At 35.6% G+C, this 22,120-nt stretch overlaps 4 protein-coding genes across 6 annotated transcripts; 2 read left to right on the forward strand and 2 right to left on the reverse strand.

Annotated features, from left to right (window-relative positions):
- Positions 1-3,215: 3,215 nt before the first annotated feature.
- LOC111493762 (protein kinase PINOID 2-like) lies at positions 3,216-5,747 on the reverse strand. The gene is made up of 2 exons (XM_023143601.1): positions 5,142-5,747; positions 3,216-4,291 (listed from the first exon to the last, which is right to left on the reverse strand). The coding sequence occupies exons 1-2, from the start codon at positions 5,708-5,710 to the stop codon at positions 3,409-3,411; spliced, it is 1,452 nt and encodes a 483-aa protein (XP_022999369.1). The 5' UTR covers positions 5,711-5,747; the 3' UTR covers positions 3,216-3,408.
- Positions 5,748-10,179: 4,432 nt separating this feature from the next.
- Positions 10,180-14,598, forward strand: LOC111493763 (NADH-cytochrome b5 reductase-like protein). Of its 3 annotated transcripts, none has more exons than XM_023143603.1 (14): positions 10,180-10,397; positions 10,687-10,729; positions 10,873-10,948; positions 11,344-11,403; positions 11,515-11,565; positions 11,965-12,019; positions 12,134-12,204; positions 12,297-12,348; positions 12,680-12,757; positions 13,061-13,150; positions 13,397-13,510; positions 14,041-14,109; positions 14,212-14,317; positions 14,488-14,598. In XM_023143603.1, the coding sequence occupies exons 1-13, from the start codon at positions 10,230-10,232 to the stop codon at positions 14,266-14,268; spliced, it is 984 nt and encodes a 327-aa protein (XP_022999371.1). In that variant the 5' UTR covers positions 10,180-10,229; the 3' UTR covers positions 14,269-14,317; positions 14,488-14,598. The 3 variants fall into 3 exon arrangements, with proteins under 3 accessions (XP_022999371.1, XP_022999372.1, XP_022999370.1); XM_023143604.1 differs by having other exon boundaries at positions 14,212-14,291; XM_023143602.1 differs by lacking the exon at positions 14,488-14,598 and having other exon boundaries at positions 14,212-14,463.
- A 172-nt stretch (positions 14,599-14,770) lies between these two features.
- Positions 14,771-16,476, reverse strand: LOC111493764. Its single transcript, XM_023143606.1, has 2 exons — positions 16,008-16,476; positions 14,771-14,982 (listed from the first exon to the last, which is right to left on the reverse strand). The coding sequence occupies exons 1-2, from the start codon at positions 16,404-16,406 to the stop codon at positions 14,827-14,829; spliced, it is 555 nt and encodes a 184-aa protein (XP_022999374.1). The 5' UTR covers positions 16,407-16,476; the 3' UTR covers positions 14,771-14,826.
- Positions 16,477-18,092: 1,616 nt separating this feature from the next.
- LOC111493797 lies at positions 18,093-22,030 on the forward strand. The gene is made up of 8 exons (XM_023143651.1): positions 18,093-18,216; positions 18,300-18,428; positions 18,976-19,091; positions 19,432-19,513; positions 20,128-20,187; positions 20,269-20,376; positions 21,310-21,355; positions 21,578-22,030. Exons 1-8 carry the CDS (start codon positions 18,142-18,144, stop codon positions 21,787-21,789), a joined length of 828 nt encoding a protein of 275 aa, XP_022999419.1. The 5' UTR covers positions 18,093-18,141; the 3' UTR covers positions 21,790-22,030.
- Positions 22,031-22,120: the final 90 nt, after the last annotated feature.

Raw genomic sequence — 22,120 nt, forward strand, 5'->3', positions numbered from 1 at the left:
TTATAAATTATTATTATTTATACCAGACGAATTAAAATTTTCGATTTTCCTCTAGATTTAAAATGAAGAAGGAAAGCAACTCAACCGAGAGTACCTTAGTTCGTACTCACATCAGTCTCGGCTTCTCCCGAGTTGAGGTCGAGGTAGGCTTCCCCAGAGCTTGGTTAGGTCATGGACTATGTCTTGAGGTTTTTTTTTGTCAAACCCTAAATGGACACGTATTAGGCTCATATTACCATCTTAAACATGGTTTTTCATAATAATTAGATTGGCTCTTAGTAATACACATAAGGCGAGTTACGATAAATTTAATATTATATCAGCACTCGAACAACTATAGATCTCTCTGTTATCAATATAAAACTTTTTTTGAACTCGAACCATACGAGCTATATATTATGTCAACCACGCACAACATTCTCGTTTGTCTGATATATCATTTTACCGACCATTAAAAGGCGAAGAAAGTATTGAAAAAGTCTTGATAAATTTGATTTATAGAGAGGAATGATGAGGGAAAATGGGGCCAATGGATCACTTCTTTTGTTGTTTGATGAACAAAATGATGAACGTGGTGTTTCTTTTTGGTTTTTGAGTGAAAGTTTGTGATTTGTGCTTAGTTTTTCTCGAATTGTGAAGATTTAATGGTGTGTGGGGAAGAAGAGAGGGGCCTCGCGTGCTTGAACAGCCAGACATAGGTACCCAGCTGACCACCCCATCGATCCAAAATTTCGTTCATTCAATCACCTCCTCGAGACCTAAAACACCCTTTTTTTTCAGGTCGGTAATTCTCAATTTTATACCAATTTGAACATAGTTCAGTTAATGAATGACGATAGTAGCTCGAAAATAGTCACTCGCTATTTTCAAATACAAAAGAAGCTTCACATGATCGTGAATATCGTAAGGTGCTGCTTTTCACAGAACTTGGCATATCCCTAATTAGGATGAATAGTAGTTTCTCGCTCTTGAAATTAATTGAGAGGTTGGAATAATACGACTGAGATTTACATCATCGGATGATATATGCTATTAATTAAGGGTCTCTCTCTGTGTGAGATCCCACATTAGTTACTGTGGGGAACAAAACACTCCTTATAAGGGTCTCGAAACCTGTCTCTAATAGACAGACTTAAAAACTGTGAGGCTAACGACGATACATAACAGGTAAATTGTTACAAATGGTATCAGGACCAAACATTTGGATGGTATGTCAGTGAGGACGCTGGGCTCCCAAGGGAGGTGGATTGTGAGATCTCAAATCGGTCGGAGAAGGGAACGAAACATTTCTTATAAATGTACAAACATTGGGCGGTATGTCAGTGAAGATGTTGGGTTCCCAAAGGGGATGGATTGTGAGATCGCACATTGATCAGGGAGGGGAACGAAACATTTCTTATAAGTGTTCGAAAACCTCTCCCTAGCAGACGCAATATCTGCTAGCATTTGGCTTGGGCTGTTATACTCTCCTTCTCCCTCGATCACATCACTCTTTTTGAAAGAGTTTGGGTTAGTAATAGTTTTTAACGCTCTCAAATAATCCCCATATCATGGAGTTAGCTTAGAATTCAAAAGGATTATAATAGAATGATTAAGATGGAGTGCCCAATAAATTTATTACTAGCTTTGTCGCATAGTCTAATCATTTTCTATCATACCACTAGAGATCATAAAAAAAAAAATGGTAAATATTTGTGTATTTTTAACCCTAATTTTAGTGATAAATACAAGGTACAACTCGGGTTCGGCCAAACTTTTGGACCAACCAGGTTGATTAACTGAATGGGGATGTTTATATGGCTCAATAACCTAACCAACGGTGAAAGCTCAATAACAATAGGACGATCCAATCCAACCTAACCCTAAAATAGATAATTGGGTTGGGATGAGTTGTAAACTCTATTATGCGTCAGTCCCAAAATTTTGAATTGGTCCAAAAGATTGTTCCAACCCAACCAAACTAGAATTAGACTGCTGAGTTGTTAACTTTTTTCTTAATTATTTTTAAAACTCATTCACAGTAACATAAATCTCGTCAAACTCAAATATTAAACATTCATAAGTCACAACATATCACTAACATTTGTAACAAACATCAACATGGTACCCTTCATAACAATTCTAGAAATAGAGTTGAATTGGAAAAAAAAAAAAAAAATGGATCCGGTCATGCTAAAGCATGACAGATGTCACAGTCTTGCTTGTCCAAGTCGGTTGACAGAGACGTCAACTAATTGAGTGAGGGAGGATGTCGTGGTCATGCATGTCCAAGGCGTGTTGTCAATGGCTGCATGACAGATATCCCGGTCTTGCTTGTCCAGGACGTGTTGTCCATGGTTGAAAAACCCCTTTTACATACTTTCATCCTAGAGCGGTTTTTCAAAAATCCAATTCAATCCAACTCAATCTAGGGTGAGTTATGTAGTCCAAATTATTTAAGTTATCAAATCATTTGAACAGACAGCTAATATTTTTCGAACATTCAAATAACCATGAAGGTATAGACCTATTGAAGGTAATATTAGTTGAGCGTTGAAATAACCATGAGGGTATCTTTGTTTTGTGGGTCGGTTTGAATTTTTCACCTCGTGTCGAGATTTATAAAATTATAATATTTAAAAGAGAGGAAGCTTTTTCCACCTAGAAAATGCAATGGGAGCATGCTATACATTTCTTTTACTTTTCCTTTTTCTTTTCCTCTTTCTTTCTTGGTTGGTAATGAGTAAAACCAAAGAAAATCATAAGCAAGGAAGACTAACTTTTATCTACTTTTTAATTTTGAACCAAATGGAATTATTTAGTTTTATAAATCATGTTATTATATTCAAATAAAGTGTTTTTTATTAAAAAAAGAAAATAGATGCCTAACGACGATATGTAACGGGCCAAACCGGACAAATTGTGAGATCCCATATCGTTTGGAGAGCGGAACGAAACATTTCTTATAAAAGTGTGATGCGTTTTAAAATCATGAGGCTAAAGACTAACGATAATACGTAATAGGTCAAATCAGATCGTTTGGAGAGCGGAACGAAGCATTCTTATAAGAGTATAGAAACTTGTTTCTACTAGACGCGTTTTAAAATCATGAGACTAACAAGGAAAAGAAAACCCTACCTCTCCCCTCTTTGGTCTATTCTATAAATACAATGTAATAATTGACATCACATGATTTTACAATAGTGATCATGATGAGAATCACATTGAAGCAATTATGGAATTTCTTCTTTTTACTCCTTTTGTATATCTATATTAAATATAGATTATAAGTGGAGAATCTAAGTACAAACACATTAATCTAATACTTAATCACTCGTAACAAAAACATGTTTCGCTTGTTTCTCGTTTTTTCTTCTTTTCAGTTTCGTATATGTACATACAAAGAAGAAGAAATGAGCTGAAGCTGATTCAGAAGTAATCGAAACGGTCAGAAGGGATTTGATAGGGTTGTTGTCGTTGTTGTTTGCTCAATTTAGGGTTTTTGGAGCGGGGATTAAGGTGGTCGGAATTCGGGATATGGGGAGGTCGGACCGAGCGGATTAACGCCCAGTTTACTCCTTTAAAAAATTCATGTCTTTTGATTTCAATTGAACCCTTTAAGCTTCCAATTCTCTTCTTGGGATTCTTCACCAAAAGCTTCTTGATTAAATCCTCAACTTTCACCATTTCTTCATACTCTTTGCTGCTACTAAACCCAATTCTTGGAAACGTCAATGGCTGTCTCAATATGTTCATTAATGTCTTCTCATTGTTTTCCCCTTTAAATGGGGTTTTTCCGTACAGCATTTCGTATAAGAAAATCCCCACCGTCCACCAATCCACTGCGCTGCCGTGTCCTTGACCGGAAATCACCTCCGGCGCCAAATATTCGTGGGTTCCCACGAAGGATTTCGATCGGGCATTGATCGGCTCCGCTACTAATTCCGGTTCCGTGTCGAATTCCTCTCTGTATCCATCGTCGTCGGCGTGTTCGGTGATTGTCGTGACGGTCGTGGGTTTCCTGCGGCGGGCGATGGAGAAACAGGAGAGGACTGGCTTAATTGGGACGGCGGCGCAGGAGGTGGTTGATGACGTGGAGTAAGATCGGACGTAACGTTCGGTGACGTCAGAGGCGGTGGTTCTGGAACGGATTAGCTTCGGAACGACGTCGCATTTGAGACAGAGATCGAAATCCGACAGCATTATGTGACCGTCGTGTCTGACCAGCACGTTTTCCGGCTTCAAATCTCTGTAAACTATGCCCATCATGTGCAAATACTCTAGGGCTAAAATTATCTCCGCCGCATAAAACCTGTCCCAAAAAAAAAAAAAAACATTAATATTTATAAAATTATAATATCATCTCTATTTTATTTTATTTTATTTTACTTTCGTCCTAAATTTATTAAAAATAAATAAATCAAAAAACAAAAATACCCGTCTTTTTGTACTTTCTTATACCAACGTCACGTCACGTCACGACACGACTCAGAAATCCAAAATTTTAATCTCTAAGTCAAAAGTATATGTTTTAAGGTTATAATTTTTCTTTTTAATAAGTATACGTCAATTATCGTAAATATTCATATCAAACTATGACATCTTCTAGACTCAACCCTGTAAAAATATATGTTAATTATCATTAAAATATGTTTAATTTACATAATTAAACTTAGGTTAATAGAAAAGTACTCATATCAGTCCATAATTACTTTTTAGAGTAATTATCATGAGCGTTCGTGAATTTGGTTGAGTCCGGTTGTGACATCTTCCAGACTCAACCCCGTAAATTTTTCAACCCATATAACTCTTATAAACTCAATCGAACCCCACTTTTGTTGGGTTGATTCTGTTTGTACCGTCATTTATTTAAAATTTTATTTTTAACAAAAATAAATAAATAAATAAATAAAATGAGGTTTATTTATTTCCAAATATTTAATCAAAATTTTTAATTCAATATCCATAAACATATTAAAATTTTATTATCTAAAAAGTTAAAAGTTACAAAAATTATATTTTTTTTAGAGTAGTTAGAAAATAAATAGTAAAAAAATTATAAAATTAAATTAAAGTAAATATATATATATATATATATATATATATATATATATATATTTAAATTTTTAATATTTAATTAAAAATGGAAAAGAGGAACATACTTAGCAGAGGAAATGGAGAATCGTTTCGCCGGCTGGCGGAGGCGAGCGGCGTACAAATCACCGCCGGGACAAAACTCCATAACCAAGCAAGAGTAGTGTGAAGCTTCAAACGCGGCATAGAGCGTGGGCAAGAACGGATGATCAATCATTTTAAGAATCTCCTTTTCCATCTCCGCTCTTCTTTCCTTATTCCTCACACACACCGCTTCTCTGTCCACCACTTTCATCGCGTAGCAGCACTGCCCGACACGCGCCGTCGGCGTCGGCTTCCTTATCTGGCAGAGATAAACATTCCCAATGTCTCCGCTCCCTAACCGCCGTAGCAGCCGGAAATTCTCCAACCCCACCTCCCCTTTTGCTCCCCGGAGCCACCGCATCGCTTCCCATGCTACTTCGTTGGCTTTGTGCGGCTTTTGAACTGGAGAAGTGCCGTCTGTGGCTGAGCTGCTGCTACGGCGGCGCTGGCTACCGAAGCTTAGGTTGCTCATCCAGCTGCGGGTGGAGTCTGGGAGTGTTATGGAGGAGCAGCTGCTGTCGTAGTCTGACTCGTCTTTGGCTATGGCTGCCATGGCGGAACGAAGAACAAAAAGAAGGAAGAGAAAGCGTTTGGTTGAGTTTGTTGTTGTGTTTGTGTTTATATATATATATAAAGCTTTGTGTGTGGGCTTTTTTTTAGTACATCCATTATAATGTTCTTCTTTTTTTTCTTTTTCCTTTTTGAATTTTGAGATTTGTTTTTATTTGATCCGAATACTCGATTTTTAACTAAATACAGACGTTCAATCATCTCGAGTGCAAAGAGATTTCTCTTAGTTACTGAACGAGACTAGGGATGTGGATTATTGTCGATTGTACCCTTGATCTTCCCCAAATCTCTATCCATATATAGTTCGTGTTTCAAGATGGGTTGTATGGGATCCCACAGGTTGACGCCAAGAGCACGGAGATGTCGAAGCACGCCAAAAGGCTCGTGCTACCAGTACGATCGGGACGATGATGTCTCCTCAGGCATAACAAAGGTTTGGGCTTTGGGCACTATCTCAATCTGCCATCTCCATATTGTAAAATACTTCCGTGCAATATTGAAATTTTAATTTTTAAAATTATATTTTTTTTAGCCGTCGAACTCAAGTACGAAAATTTATGTTGAGTCAATAGTCATCGAGATGAGCACCTTGCTCTTGGATAGGGTTCTAGACCTGGAGTAACCTAAACCGTGAAAATGAAGTTATGGGAGAGAAATACACACGTCGTGCGGCTCGGATTCCATTCTAATCTTTTACATAATCTCTCAAGATTTATGAAGATGGAAAAAATGTCTGAAATCCTTGTCTCGGTCCTCACGAAATTTGTAACGAGTTTCAAACGATCAATTTTAAATTTAATGAATCGACGATATTAGTTGGGAACTGATTTTAAGCAAGTCCAAATGGATCAAAATTCAAAAGTTATTTTATTATTTTCCCATCATTTTATTCAAGTTCTTTATCATATTACATACGTGGCAAAAGAGAACGAGCGTGGCATTTTCGTTATTTCTCGAAACAGTTTGGATAGTTTGGGAAATATATACGGTCAAAAAGGCAAAATTCTTTTTTTATTTTGGTGGATGATCAAAGCGTATAAAATAAAACGTATCCTAGGAGTAAAACGACGTCGTGGTAAGATGAGGGTATTTGAGTAATTTCATTACGGCAGCGGTGCACGAACCGCCCGTGCCTCTAATTGATATCCACCACCTACTGTCACGTAGTTCGGTCCTTTAATTTACTTTTCCATCCTCGCTTTTCTCACACATGTGAACCCAAACAATCTACAAATTATTATTATTATATATTATAAAGTTTTTTAATATTAAAAAAAATTATTTATTTTATCAAATCCCTCCGCTCGATAATGTCGTTAAAATTACACTAGAAATCTAACATAACGCTCCATATTCAAGATTCGATATCAGATGGTCTCGACATACCTATGCATCACCTACGGATCAAATTACCTACTCCTCACTTCTTAAGAGTGAAGACTATTCTCACAGATCCTGACGGGTGACAAAACATTTCTTATCATGGTATAGAAACCTCTCTTTCTTAACAGACGTATTTTAAAATTGTGACGAGTCAAAACGAACAATATCTACTAGGAGTAGACTTGAATTGTTACAATTTTTTAAATCGTAAACCCGAACATATCTCGATCGATCGAGATGTTTCTTGAAAATTAAGTCACAATCGAGACGAAATCTTATCCCCCAGTTATGTGGGATTTGCAAAGCACTTTGAGATGGCTTTTTGTTAAATTTTTTTAAAAATTCACCACTTTTGGTGTGCAAGATCTTATCATCTTCTCTCTTTGGTTACCATTTCAGTCAGCAATCTCAGAAAAACCTGCAGAGTTGCAGAAGTTTGAACACACATAGCCATTCCCCCCCTCCATCACTTTGCCCCATACATTCTTCTCCCCTTTACTTCACCTTTTCCACAACATCTCGTCGCTAAAACGTCGTTTTACGCTCTAACCAATCGTCTTACTATAGAAACGTTATCGTTCGTTTTGGTTTTAGTTGCGTGAGGTTCAATAACTTAAATGAGAGTCGGGTGTCGGTAGTAGAAGTGAGTATCAGTGGCCTAAACCATAAGCTTGAACAGCAATTTGAGTTACAATTTAGCAAGATTCGAGAGAAAGTAATGGAAACGAGTCGACATTTTTTTTTATTAGCTCGACCCACTCAAAATAAGGTTACAATTCAACTCAATTCTACTGTACTTTTAATAATATTAAAAAAATCAGTAATATTTTATCTTTGTAACCGACGTTAAGGTTTGATATTTGAGTTTTATTAGATTTTAGTTAACATTATCGTGGATTACTCGGACCATTCAACCGACCCGATCGGTGTATACCTAATAATTTAGAAGAAAAGTTAGGAAAAAACCAAAGACCTACGGTCAGCATCTTGGAGTTGTGTTGTACTAAATTTACTGAGCAACCAAACATGGCCAACCTGACAGCTCTAGACTGTCAAAACATATATGGCAAAAAAAAAAATAATAATCAATTTATAATTGTAAACTTTTTAAATTTAAAATTTAAAAAAAAAAAATATATATATATATATAATTTAACGCTCTTCCAAAGATATTAATTGATTTAGACACCGTTAGTAAATATTGTTCTGTTTAGATTTTTTATTTTAGATTCTCCTCAAAGTTTCAAAACATGTTTGGTAGGAAGAGGTTTCTACGTTCTTATAAAAAATGTTTTGTTCCCCTTTCTAACTTACGTGGGATCTCATAATCCACCCGCTTGCACACTACTCGAAACATGGATTTGATACAATTTATAACAGCTCGAGCTCGTCGCTAGTAGATATCGTCAACTTTGACTCATTGCGTATCATCATCAGTTTCATAGTTTCAAAACGCATCTGTTAGAGAGAAATTTTCACAATCCTTAAAAAATAATGTTTTGTTTCTCCCTTCAACCCTAAATCCCAAATCTCTCGGCGTTCAAATTAAATAATAAAATGAATTTTACTATAAATATTATACCATAAAATTATAAAATAAAAAAATGAAGGGTTAAATTATAAATGTGAAGGCATAAAATTCAGTGAAAATGTAAAAAATTTAAAATATTAATTAAAAAAAAAAAGAAAAAAAGACATGGGGATGCATAGATGACTTCTGAACTGTTGTTTTCTTCAGACATATCATCATGGGCAGCTTCTTCTCATGTTTTTTTTATTTTATTTTATATTTTTAATTTAATTTAATTAATTGTATATAAAAATAATGTTGGTCAAAAGGGCTGTCCTTATATTTTTATAAACTATAGAGTAAAACATTATTAAAATGAATAATATATAAATATCTTAGCTTTTTATTATAAAGATTCCTGTCACAAAGAAATTAATGTACTTTTTATCCTAAGTATATTAAATAAATGTATAGGTAATTCTTCCAGCTGGGCAAGGGTAATTTGGTCTAATCAATATTTCATTAGTCAATCCAAAAAGGACCTTAAAATAAAAGTTGAATCCAAGAAAGGACTGTTTTGAAAACTGTGCTTTGAATGCCTTACTGTCTCATATCATTACTCCCTCCCTCTATTTTAAATATTATTTCTATTCTTTTTATTTTATAAATTTTAAAATTAATTCCTATATTTAATTTATTATATTAAAATTAATAGCATTCTTCAATTTTTTAAAAAATTCTAAAAAATATAAATAAAGAAGAAAACATCCTTAGGGCAAGTTTTTTTTACTTCCTGCGAGCAAAGAGACATCTTGGTAGGAAGGCTGACTACTACATAAGCCGCCATCCGTCCAGGAGAGAAGCAAGCTACCTTTCTTTGATCCACCTCACCCGACCTAATTCATGATGACCCTACCAACTTCCTGGCAAGATCCAAATTCGAATGGGTTCGTGGTCTTGATCAGAGACTATTGTGTTCACTCTCTTTCTCTTATTTTAAAAATATCATTAAGTTTTCAAAAAAAAAAAATTCAAAATATACTCTTTTTAATTTTTAAAATTATTTAAAAAACTTTTTCAACTTTTTTTTTAACTTAAAAAAAAATGATTTTATTGTTTATACCCGTTTCGAAAATAATTTTAAAAAGAGATAATTTATAAAGGGTAGATGGTAAAAAAAAAATTAAAACTTTGTTTATAAGAATTATCATGTTAATAATAAAATTTATGGGTATTTAAATACATTACAAAATTGTAAAGTTATTATTTATTATTATTAAAAAAAAAAAGGTTAAAATTGAAGGGTATATTTGGAAAATAATAAAATAGTATGAGAAAAAGGGCCGTACGGAAACATATAATTTTATATTCGTTTTAGGGCAGCGGGTGGCCCAATTATAATTGGGCTACAAACTAGAGGCCCAAATAATTCCATTCGAATTGGGCTCAAGTAGGACCAAGAAATCAGGCCCAGTGTCTAAGCCCATTTTCAAAAGTGGGCCCTTTACATGTCCATTTCTCAAAGTATCAAAAGGCAGGGGGTTTGTTTGTGTGCAGTGCTGCAATTATTCCATTACACATTTCGTACTCTTTCTTTCCTCTGGTGATCATGGCTACGTTCCTCCGAAGGCTTGTAAACGCTGCTCCAGCTCTACGCTCCAATGCATTTGGAGGCCAATCAAAGATCCATTCTTCTAAGTATAGATTCCCTATCGGAGCTATTGCTGCAGTTTCTGGCGGAATCTCGTATATGTATTATGTTTCATCATCGGATTTGGTAATTCAGCTGGATTTTCGTGTTTTCTTATCTTGTTTTTAATTGTATGTGCCGCTTATAAGATCCATTTCGGAGGTTGATTGTATTGAATTGTTTCATTCTTATTTATTTTCATAATTTGAAATCGTTGTGATGGATTGGTTTATTACTGAGCTTCATTTTCGTCGTCTGTTCGTATGATTTGGTTGTTGCGGCGTGTTTTATTCTTATGATTATCGAAATTTAATGGACGTCTAGGATGAAGCATCTCGTTGGAGCTTAATGTTCTATTGGTAAATGTTATTCACAGGTTCATCTAGATCAAAAGAGTGAAGCGGGAGGCCCAAAAGTTGGTCAGTTTGTCTCATTTTCTATTTCTAGAACAATTTTGTTATAAAAGAAAGAAGAATCTGGCACGAATGAACTTTTAAATTTTTTAGTTTCTTCTTACATTTCATAATCCATGAAAAATGGTTTTGTGCACTTCCATTTCCAGCACTCAAGTCCGATAAATGGATTGAATTCAAGCTGCAAGACACTGCACGGGTTACTCATGATACTCAGTTATTCAGGTACAAAATTTAGGATCCCCGTTTTATGGCACTTTAGTAAGATAATGAAGCATCTATTTGCTTTGAATACTATATAGATGCTTTAATTTTAGGATCCCCGTTTTATAGACATGTCTTTAGTTTTAGATTTCAGGTAAGGAATTGATGTGGGGTTAGCAGAAAACAATTACTAAAACTACTGCCCAAACTTTTCCCTTTGAAATAATGACCGGAGCCACTAGTCTCAATACATTTCGTCACACTACTATGTATTTTTGTGTTTGCTCTCAGCTCCTTTCTTCTTTCTACTCTCCAATATAACATAACCTCACCATGTAATTTGTGCAGTAATGCAACTAATTATAAGTAGGGACTTTTTATGTATGCAATATTTTCTAATACACAAATTGGGGCAGGTTTTCATTTGATCCTACTGAAAAATTGGGGTTGCATGTTGCTTCATGCCTCCTGACGAGGTAAGTTTTTCTCGTTCCTCCTCCACCCTTCCTTTTCAATTTGGTCATGATTGCTAAGTTAAAAGGATTATGCTTCTGGTTATTCATCCCGGTGCGTTGTTGTAACCACAGAGCACCAAGTGGAGTAGATGCTGAAGGGAAAGTAAAATACGTTGTACGCCCGTAAGTCATATTGTGCAAATATTGGCATGCTTGATTTTGATTTTACCTATATTTGATTATTGAAAATTTGGTATCAGTAAGTTAGAGTTTTTGAGGGTTTAGCATAATGATAAAAAGTCTTATAATTCAGCCAATTGATTATGTTTTCAAAATACTTACCTCCTTGGGAAGTTGAGACTTCCAGCCAGTCCATTCAATATTCACAGTTCAATCTTTATGATATTTCAGCTACTTATGCTACCTTCTTATTCACCATCAATCCAACCTCTCTTCTTTATATTTACTTGATCTTCATGAAATGATTTTGTTTGTGAGTCTGTTTTTTGAAACATCAAGATGAGACTCGATTGTATTTATTGATGTATGTAATGTGATTCCCTGTATATTTATTCTGTCCAGGTATACACCTATATCAGATCCTGATTCAAAGGGATACTTTGATCTACTGATTAAGGTATGTTGTTCTTCACATTACCGTGTATATTTCCTTAATGTATCTACTTATCCTTTTAAAGACAAAACTTCTATATGATGACTTAATTTGTGGTTGCTTTCGTGAATTTTGCAGGTATATCCTCAAGGAAAAATGAGTCAGCATTTTGCTAGCTTGAAACCTGGGGATGTGGTTGAAGTGAAAGGGTATTTTTAATTTATTTTGTTTTCCTCCTTACTTTCAGGCCATGTATTGTATATCGTATATGTCACTCTCTTTTCCCTTAATTGCTTTGCAGCCCCATTGAAAAGATCAGATACTCACCAAATATGAAGAAACACATTGGCATGGTAAGAAGAATCATCTCAGATTGACCGTGAAACTATCTGCGCACTTATAACTCAATTGCTGTGCATCCCCATTGAAAGCTCAGATACTCTAGTTTGCATATCATTTTTTGGATTGGCAATGCTATTATCATTTGTAACTTGTAATTTAAAAGATAAAAGTTCATTTAATTTTTTTTATTGACATGCAAGTCATATAGCTTTCTTTGTATCGAGAATGACCATTTCTATTATATGACAGGAAACTGAAAGACAGCTTAAGTGTAATTAGAGTAACTAAATACTGAGATCAACTATACGTGATATCTCCAAATTTTGTTTTCTGCCCATGCAGATTGCTGGTGGCACTGGAATTACTCCCATGCTTCAAGTCATTGATGCTATAGTAAAAAACCCAGATGACAATACCCAGGTGCGCAATCACTTAGTAAAGCAAGTTTCGTTGATTTAGAGAAAAGTTCCAATAGAAGACCCTAAATTCTATTTGGAGCTTGTGAAAATGCACCCCAATTGGAACTGTTGTAGTAATTTCCGGTATTTTCTATGGGCAGTGGAGCAGCATTTTCTTCTAACACTTAAGTGATGAACCTGGGAAATTTTGACAATAGACACCCTTTGATTTTTCAACCGACCTTCGTTTGTGCAGTACAAGCACAAAATTAGCTCAGCTGTAACTTTTTTATGATTGCTTGAGCATTTCCTTTAATGCTTACAGGTCTCGCTGATTTATGGGAATGTGTCGCCTGATGATATATTGCTTAAACAGAAACTTGATCTACTTGCATCTAGCCACCCAAATTTAAAGGTATCGTTTATTTGATTAGTGAAAAACTGCTGTAATATTTAGAATTGTGTCCTATCAAATGATTGTGAGATGAACGATGACATATTAAGAACCTAGTTTCAGTAGCGTGTTCATGTATGAAGGACAGCCCTTTGTCATCACTAGGGTAATTTCATTTGTATAGAGAGAGAAAACAACAGTTTATTGATCGAATGAAATTCCTGCCTCGTAATGAAAGTGATGGACTCTATGGTAATAAAAATGTAGGTCTTCTACACTGTTGACAATCCACCAAAGAGTTGGAAGGGAGGAAAAGGATACGTAACAAAGGATATGGCCATTAAAGGCTTACCTGCCCCTGGGGACGACACACTAATCCTCGTAAGTGTTTATTGTTGTTCTTATCTATTTCATTGCAATATGATCAATAAGTCATTTTCCTCTAGTGAGAAGGAAAATGAAAAAATGGTTTAAAAAATCTGTGTTGCCTCTTCCATCTATTGTTCCCATTATTATAATAACATATTGAATCATGCTCTTGTATATCAATTGGGCCGTCTAAATATCTTCATATCCTCTAGACCTATATGTGAATTATCTCTGTATTAATCGAGTGTGGCCTGTAGAGCCAGGCTCCTAGATCCTGTTGTAGCCTATGGTCTGGCTACAAGTTACTTACTAGGACAAACCAATGAAAGCGTTCAAGTCCCTCCACACCCATATGGTTTTGAATGTATTCGTATACACACACCTGGCTACATGGCCAGGGCATTGGTATTGAGGCTATCTAACTTTTACACTAAGAGTCTATCTGTAATTTTTGGGTGAAATGGGAAAGAAATTATATGTTTTATAGTTTTACTACCATAGTCATTTCTAGATACATAAACGACTCCCTTCCACGTGTTCAGGTATGCGGTCCACCAGGAATGATGAAACACATATCTGGGGAGAAGGCTAAAGATTACTCACAGGGAGAGGTATAGTAATATATTTGGGCTTTTCACTGTCCTTTCATGAACTTTAATTGATTTATCGACTGTTATTACATAGTAATAATCTTTTTTACTGCTTTCTTGTAGATTGCTGGCATCCTTCAGGAACTTGGATATACTAAGGAAATGGTCTACAAATTCTAACAAGATTGACGTATAAACTTTATGTGAGGAAGTATTTTCTGAAGCATAGGTAGATTTGAGTCTTTTGACCAAAAAAATTAAATCAAAATAATTTCCAAGGTGATGTTCATTAGAAAAGTTAATCTTATGAAGGCCAGTTTATGTTGGCTTTTTCGATTTTTTCTTGAAGTGTATAACACTTGGCTGTTTGTTTCATGTCATGTTGTCCGAGTGAAATAGCATCTCAGCCGGGTCTACCAGGAATGCCTCTGGATTAAGGGGCCGGCATCTCATCCAATTATAGGGTAATAATAACACGACTGCTTCTCCATAAGTGGTTCGTATCTAGTACTTTTTTCAATTGTAGATTTGTTTTTGGATTGATTTTTCAAGTGCTTAAAAAGTGTGTTGAAGTTAAAAAAATATATATTCTTGAGCACTTAGAAACTCGAACTATTTATTCATGTGATCTTGATTCTATCCATTAGAAACTTATCCAATTCTATAAGATTGATTGACTCTTCGATTGAGATAAAAAAGTAGGCATTTACATAGGTTCATCATTCTATGAACTCAATCTCATTCATTAGCCTTCTGAATCTTAGTTCGAAACAACAAAATATAGAGCTTCTCCATTGAAAAATATAGGAAACAACCTGTTGAGTGGGTCACAAATGACCCAAAACTTGAGCCAACAATACAATGCCAGGCCGGCCCATGAACTTTATCAAACTCCTGCATTAGGCCCTAACTTCATTACTATAAATCGATGTATACAAAATGGGATGTCAAGGGAAAACATTTATTAAACACTGTTTTTGTGTTCTAAAAGAGGTCCTTTTTGACAAGAAAATAGTTGAAGTATGCTGTAGCATAGATTTTAGCCCGATTTACAGATATATTTATCATTGACCGTTCAATTAGAACCTAGAATCGTATGACATTGACCTGGAACGATCCCAATTTCTTATCACTTCTCACAACTTTGTTATTCATCTATGATCCTATAAACTTGGCTCATCTCACTCTACTAATCTCAAAACCCTTCTTGATTCTCGTCCCGTAACCAATCTGAGCCATACTAATTTAGTAATAAGTGAGATTCTTTCAAAGTGATTGCAAGGGAAATTAGCATTACTAAGCCAATGCACATGGATTGTTAGGAAAAGGAAGACTACATTTGAATGAAATATCAGATTGTGAGCTTAAAATATGTGCTAATCACTGATCTAAACACATGGGCTGTCGGATCCTTTGACCAAATGCCCACTTGAATTCTGTCTGATTTTTTTTATTCTTTTATAATATAATACACTGATTTAGTGATTGAAGTGAACAACTGCCTCAATGATCAGAAACCTAGAGTTTGAGATGGATTGTGTTTAATTAGAGGATTCCGACATGGATTCGTTACTATTGTTCTCTTCTGACTTTCCTTTTTGGGTTGTCCCTCAAGGTTTTTAAAACGCTAGGGAGAGTTTTCACCCCCCTTATAAATAATGTTTTGTTCCCCTCCGCAGCCAATGTGAGATCTCACAATCCATCTCCTTCGAGGCCCAGTGTTTTCACTAGCACTCAGTTCTCCCTCGAATCAATATGGGATCTCACAATTTGAGTAAAGTTTTTCATTTTGTGAAGCCGATCAATGATATGCTTGTAATGAGTATATATTTAAAGAGAAAATAGAAATGATCGAAAGAAAACCCAAAAAAAGACACAAATGTAACCACAAAACTTGGCAATGGAAGAATCTATGATACCTTTTTAATATTGTAAGCCATATACTTTGAGCTGAACTTCTCCAAGCTATCATAACTCCTCCTTGCAGTCCTAAAAGCCTCAACTTGCATCATCTCAGGCATGTCTGATACCAACACCTTCACTTGAAGAAACGTAGCCAATGATGCCAAATTTGTTTCCACTTGGGAGACTGACTTCCTCCCCTCGACCACCACCTTTCTTCCCCCACACTCGACCTCGCCACAATTCTGATCACTATCTTTCTTAGATTTCCCATTCAACCAGTTATACTTGTAAACAGATGTTTTATCCACAGAACTCATAGAAATAGAGTTACGAGCTGGTACATTGTGATGAGCTTCATCCCGAGACTTGTAGAAGGATTTGAATCCCTTCATTTGCTTGTTTAGACTAGCCATTACGTTTACGTTCTCGTGGAGAATATATAAAGAACATGGAAGGGGGAGGAGTTTTTAAATAAAGAAAAGAGTCAAACCATGTGATGAAGGATAGTAAATTGGTTGTCATTTGATATATTTTGTGGAGCTGCTCCAAGACAGCCTAACAGAAAGGACACCCACCCCCTACACAGCCTTACTTGTAGGGTAAGGGTCCCTTGAAGTATATGGTAGGTTGATGTATTATTTGTCCTAAACAAAGGAGAGAGCATTTTCAATGAAACAAAATGCTTCCCTAAATCAATGTTGTGGAGAGTTTGAAGAAATGTTTGTCTAAGACCAAAAAAACATATATACAATAAGGTATTTTAAGGAACATGATGAAGAACTCTCACTATTATTATTATTATTATTATTTTGTCTTTTAGCTTTATTCGAAGTTTGAGATTTGTGTCTATATTATCGAATTTTCAAAAGAGTTTGATAGATTCCTAAATTTTGATTTTATTTTGTAATAAAATCTTTGGCCCGTTACGTATCTTCGTCAGCCTCACGGTTTTGAGACGTGTCTACTAGAAAGAGATTTTCACACATTTACAAGAAATGTTTCGTTCCCTCCCTTCTCCAACGATGTGGGATCTCATAGTCTACCTTCTTTGGGGACCCTGTATCCTCGTTGCTACATTGTCTCCTGTGTTTGTCTTTGATACCATTTGTAAGAGTTTAAGTCCATCATTAGAAGATATTGTCCGTTTTAATCCGTTACGTATCGTTCTTAGCCTCACAGTTTTAACACACCTCTTTAACAGAGGTTTTGGGACATAAGATCTCAGCTCTTGAACTCTAGGTTAGGATGAATTAAAAATTTTAAAAGTAATTTATTAAATAAATTTAAGTTTTCAATTTTATGTCCAGTAAATCCATGATTTAAAAAAAAGAAAAAAATCTAAACTTGTAATATTGAAATTTAACCTCAATTTTTTTAAAAAATTTAAAATGCCAAATTATGATTTTTTTTTAATAAATTATACATAAATGATGTGAAATATTAAATATTTATGTCCATTTTCATCATGAATCAACATTTTCATTATATCGTAACAAAAAGTCATTAAATATAATATAAATAAACTAAACTATTTTAAAATAAATAAAATGAAGATAAATTGGGTTTTTTTTTTTTATAATTAATTTGGAGATCAATAATTAATAAAAAGATAATTGATATTTTGCTACATTATACTTCATGTAGAGGACCAAGCTACCGTAATACTTTATATTATATAGACAATTATTTTAATAATTGATATCTTTATCAAGGTAATTTAATATAAAGTTGTATAATTATGACATTTAATAATTTATTGAACAAAATCTAATAATGGATGAAGTAATATAATTTTAATTAGTGTGTTATTTAGTATAATTATTATTTTATGGTTGAAAAGTGACATATAATTATTTCTTTATTTAATAAAGATAATAGTAAGCTACGTAGCTTATATTATAAAGTTCATAATAATATTAAAACTAAGCAATGAAAATTGCATTATTTTGGGGATTAATTGACTTTATGATAAATATGTAACAGTTTAATGAAGTTCTAAAAAATTGTGACCCGGCCCATAATGGGCATGGGCAAATTTGGAATTGCATGGTCCGGTCCGGTCCTTGTACATAAACCGACTCAATCAGACCGGCATGCGAGCCAGACACAAACCTCACGGAAGGCCACTGCTTCACAAGGAAGACGAAGATGCTCAAGCCGCCGTTTGCAGAGCGCTTATGGAATCCCACAGCACGCAGTTTTCTGCTTCGTTTCAGTCAATATGTAATTAGTTTTCCATTTGCATCTTCTGTTCTACGGTTTTATCTTTCGTTTTTTGTTTCTCTGATTTGTATTGGTCTCTTTAGAGGGGACTTCATAGCAGAAATCGGAAAGCCATGGAGTTGATCGCCAAAGGATGGAGTGCTTTGAAGGAAGTCGATAGAGTTATTGATTACTGCGAGCTCAATGATCGCCGTCTCATCCCGCTGCTTCGGGTAATTGCTTTGAATTACACCTTGTTTCTGTTTTTCTCTTCCCAAATCGCTGAAATAATCGTTACGTTACTCTTTTACATTGCTAATAAATCATGTAACTAATTACTGATGCTTACTGATTACTGAGATGGATTTATGTGGAAAACAGTATCTGAATGCTTGATGTTCATGAAATTTCCTTGGATGTTTTCAGGATTTACTGAAAATTTAGAGGCCTCAAGTTCAAATTCAATGCCATTTCATTTCTTTCTTAATTAATATTTGTTCATAGTTGATTAGTCCTATCCTAGCTGATTACGTTGAAAAATTGAGCTTTTGGGTAATCATCTTATGCTGCAGTTGAACAATTTGGTATTTGTGTCTGAATTAAAGAAATGTATGCCATTGTCCAGAAGCTAATGGGATGGCCTTCATAGAACAGCAGGCATCTTTGCTTTTATTACTTTGGTTTTGGCTGCATTTTCTATATACTTCCTCTGTTTTCTTTAAGTAATTGGGATTACTCTTCTCACGAGATGGACGTTGTTTCCCATTGCAAATGTTTCAGACAGCGAAGGAAAACTTTGAATTGGCTCTTGAAGTTGATAATTCTAATACCCATGCTAGATATTGGTTGTCAAAATTGCATTTGAAGTATCACGTCCCGGGGGGATGTAAAGCTGTGTAAGTGAACCTTGTACTTCTTTTCTTGAACGATGCATTCGTTACTTGGGATAACTGCTGTAGTTCTTGAGTTTTGTGTTTCAAGTGTTATGGCTGTAATATTTCGAAGGTAAGTGATAGGTCGGCATGGGAAAGAAATTCAGTATGACTCTTTCGAAACATCTACTTTCATTTGTTCATTGTCTGTTTCAAATCTCAGAAAATATGAAGCAGACGGATTCATTTGTCTTCAAGTTCTACGTATATATTTTGTACCACTGTGTGGCCATGTCTATTATATGGCTGCTGGTTTTTTGCTCAGGGACATGTTTTAGTCTCTTTTTCTTCTTTGTTGTAACAGGGGAGCTGCATTGTTGGTTGAAGCAGCAGATATGGGCGATCCAGATGCACAATATGAACTCGGTTGTCGTCTGAGAGTTGAGGTGAAACTGCTAATTTTTGTTGCTAGTGAATGCATTGTCCAATCCATAAATAAGAGCAAAGTTTTGGACCTTATTTAAAAAAGAAACTGTGAGATCCCACATCGGATGGAGAGAGAAACGAAATATTCCTTATAAGGGTGTGGAAACCTCTCCCTAGCAGACGCATTTTAAAAACCGTGAGGCTAACGACGGTACATAACGGGCTGAAATAGACAATATTTGCTAGTTGTGGGCTTGGGCTTGGGCTTGGGCTGTTACAGAAACTTGGTTGAGTTGGTTAACTTCTAACTGTTTTTCTTGGGTTAACTGTGGTCTTGGTTCCACCCCACTAACGAGGCCCATTCACCGAACACTAATTTTGAGAGACATGGAGGATTTTTCTTTTTTCACCCAAAAGTTTGGACTTAGTAATCAAAAGATTGGACCTAAATCTGGTTAAGTAGGTGCGATCTCACATGCCTAACCATATGATCATGGCGTTAAGAGTAAATATCGTTTTTTGCCTATTGCTTGTAATCACGTTAGCAAGTTAGGTATTTATTCTTCCATGCTTGTATTTGTTGCCTCATCAACTACTTTGGTTTTTATTTAAGTCGGTGAAATGGTTTGTGCAGAATAAATATGTACAATCAGACCAACAAGCTTTCTATTATCTGGAGAAGGCTGTTGACCAGGTATGACGCCTAATTGCAGGCTCAAAGAGATCACATTTTCAAATTATGCATTAAACCTGACCTGCTCTTGCAATGTTCTAGCTGCATCCAGGTGCACTTTTTCTTTTAGGTGCAGTATATCTGACAGGAGACTGCGTGAAGCAAGATATTGCATCGGCATTATGGTGCTTCCATCGAGCCTCAGAGAAGGTAGTATAATGTATTCCTTTCATCATGATAATAGGCTCTACAATTCAAAAGCTGCATACCTTGGCACTGGGTTGCGGCCTAGTTCCAGGCAAGCATCGTCGGATATTCACCTCAGACAGCATGGGCTTTTGCGCAATTACACCTGTATGGGCCCTCCTTGACAAGATAATATACTTGTGAGATACCACATCAATTGAGGAGGAGAACGAAGCATTTTTTATAAGCACGTGGAAACTTCTCTCTAGCAGACGCATTTTAAAAACTTTGAGAGAAGCCCAAAGAGGACAATATCTGCTAGCGGTGGGCTTGGGCCGTTACAAATGGTATCAAAGTTAGAATTTGGCAATGTGCCAGCAAGGAGGCTGAGCCCTGAAGGGGGTGAACACGAGGCGGTGTGCCATCAAGGACGTTGGACTCCAAAGCGGGGTGGATTGAGGGGTCCCACATCGATTGGAGGGAACGAGTACCGCCGAGGACTCTAGGCCCTGAAGGGGGGTGGATTGTGAGATCCCCACATCGGTTGGGGAGGAGAATGAAACATTCTTTATCAGGGTGGAAACCTCTCCCTAGTAGATGCATTTTAAAAACCTTGATTGGAAACCCGGAAGGGAAAATCCAAAGAGGACAATATCTGCTAGCGGTGGGCTTGGGCCGTTACAATACTATTTCTCCCCTCCAATCCATACTTTTGATCCAGTTGCCTTTATATCGTTCCTTTCATATGAAAATAATCCATCCATGACCCCTTTTTATTCCCCTTGTTCACATATGACATATTTGCCATCTGGTTTTCTCTTCTATTTGAATCTTTTTATTCCATCATTGTATTAATCATTGGTTTCTTAATTTTCTGTCAGCACACTGTTGGAACATTTATGTTGTAGACAATGACTTTAACTGGTATAATAACTTCATGGCTTCTCATGTTCGCAGGGTCATGCTGGTGCAGCTATAGCATATGGATCTCTTCTTCTCAAAGGTAAGAATTTCTCTAGGTCCACAGGTTGGTACTAATTCAAAGTATTCCACAACGTTATTTAGAAAAAAGCATAAAAACTACATCATGATTTTAGATAGAAAGTTGTGGAGTTAGCATCGTATCAATGCATCAAAGTACTAGACGATTTAATAGAATTCTAGTTCTTTTAGCCAAATTTACTAGCTACCCCTCATCTTTAGTCCTTTGATATGCATGTCTTAGGCGTTGAAGTACCCGAATCTCTAACAAAGTTCAGCTTAAAGAATGGTTCTTCAACTAGAAGGGCTAGAAATAACCCAGATGGTCCTATGAGTTCAGTTGAGAGGGCTAGAGAACAGTTCAATGCAGCAGCAGTCTCAGGGTGTGATCTTGGGCTCAAATGGTTAAACAGACTGGAAGAGGAAGAAAGGAATTTGTCGACCGAATCTGGATGACGCTATTGACATTAATATACACGTTATAGGACCGAGTTACCTCGAACAAATTGGTCTCCTTAAAGAAGAGTTTCTCTTCATATTAGTACATTAAACTTGATTAAAGATATGTATGTTCTTTACTGGCTGATTTATATTATAATCCCTCTGTATTTCTTTTGTACAAGTAGGCAAAGTAATTCCTTGATTCATATGTATCATGATATATAATAAGCATTGGGTAGATTGCTTTGACATCTTCAAAGGTGTTTTTTCTTGATTAAAGCATATTTTCTTTTATAACAACTAGTCGATATTGTCTTCTTTGAGCTTCCCCTTTTAAGTTTTCCCT

The sequence above is a fragment of the Cucurbita maxima genome, unplaced genomic scaffold, assembly GCF_002738345.1.
Source record: "Cucurbita maxima cultivar Rimu unplaced genomic scaffold, Cmax_1.0 Cma_Scf00019, whole genome shotgun sequence".
Taxonomy (NCBI): domain Eukaryota; kingdom Viridiplantae; phylum Streptophyta; class Magnoliopsida; order Cucurbitales; family Cucurbitaceae; genus Cucurbita; species Cucurbita maxima.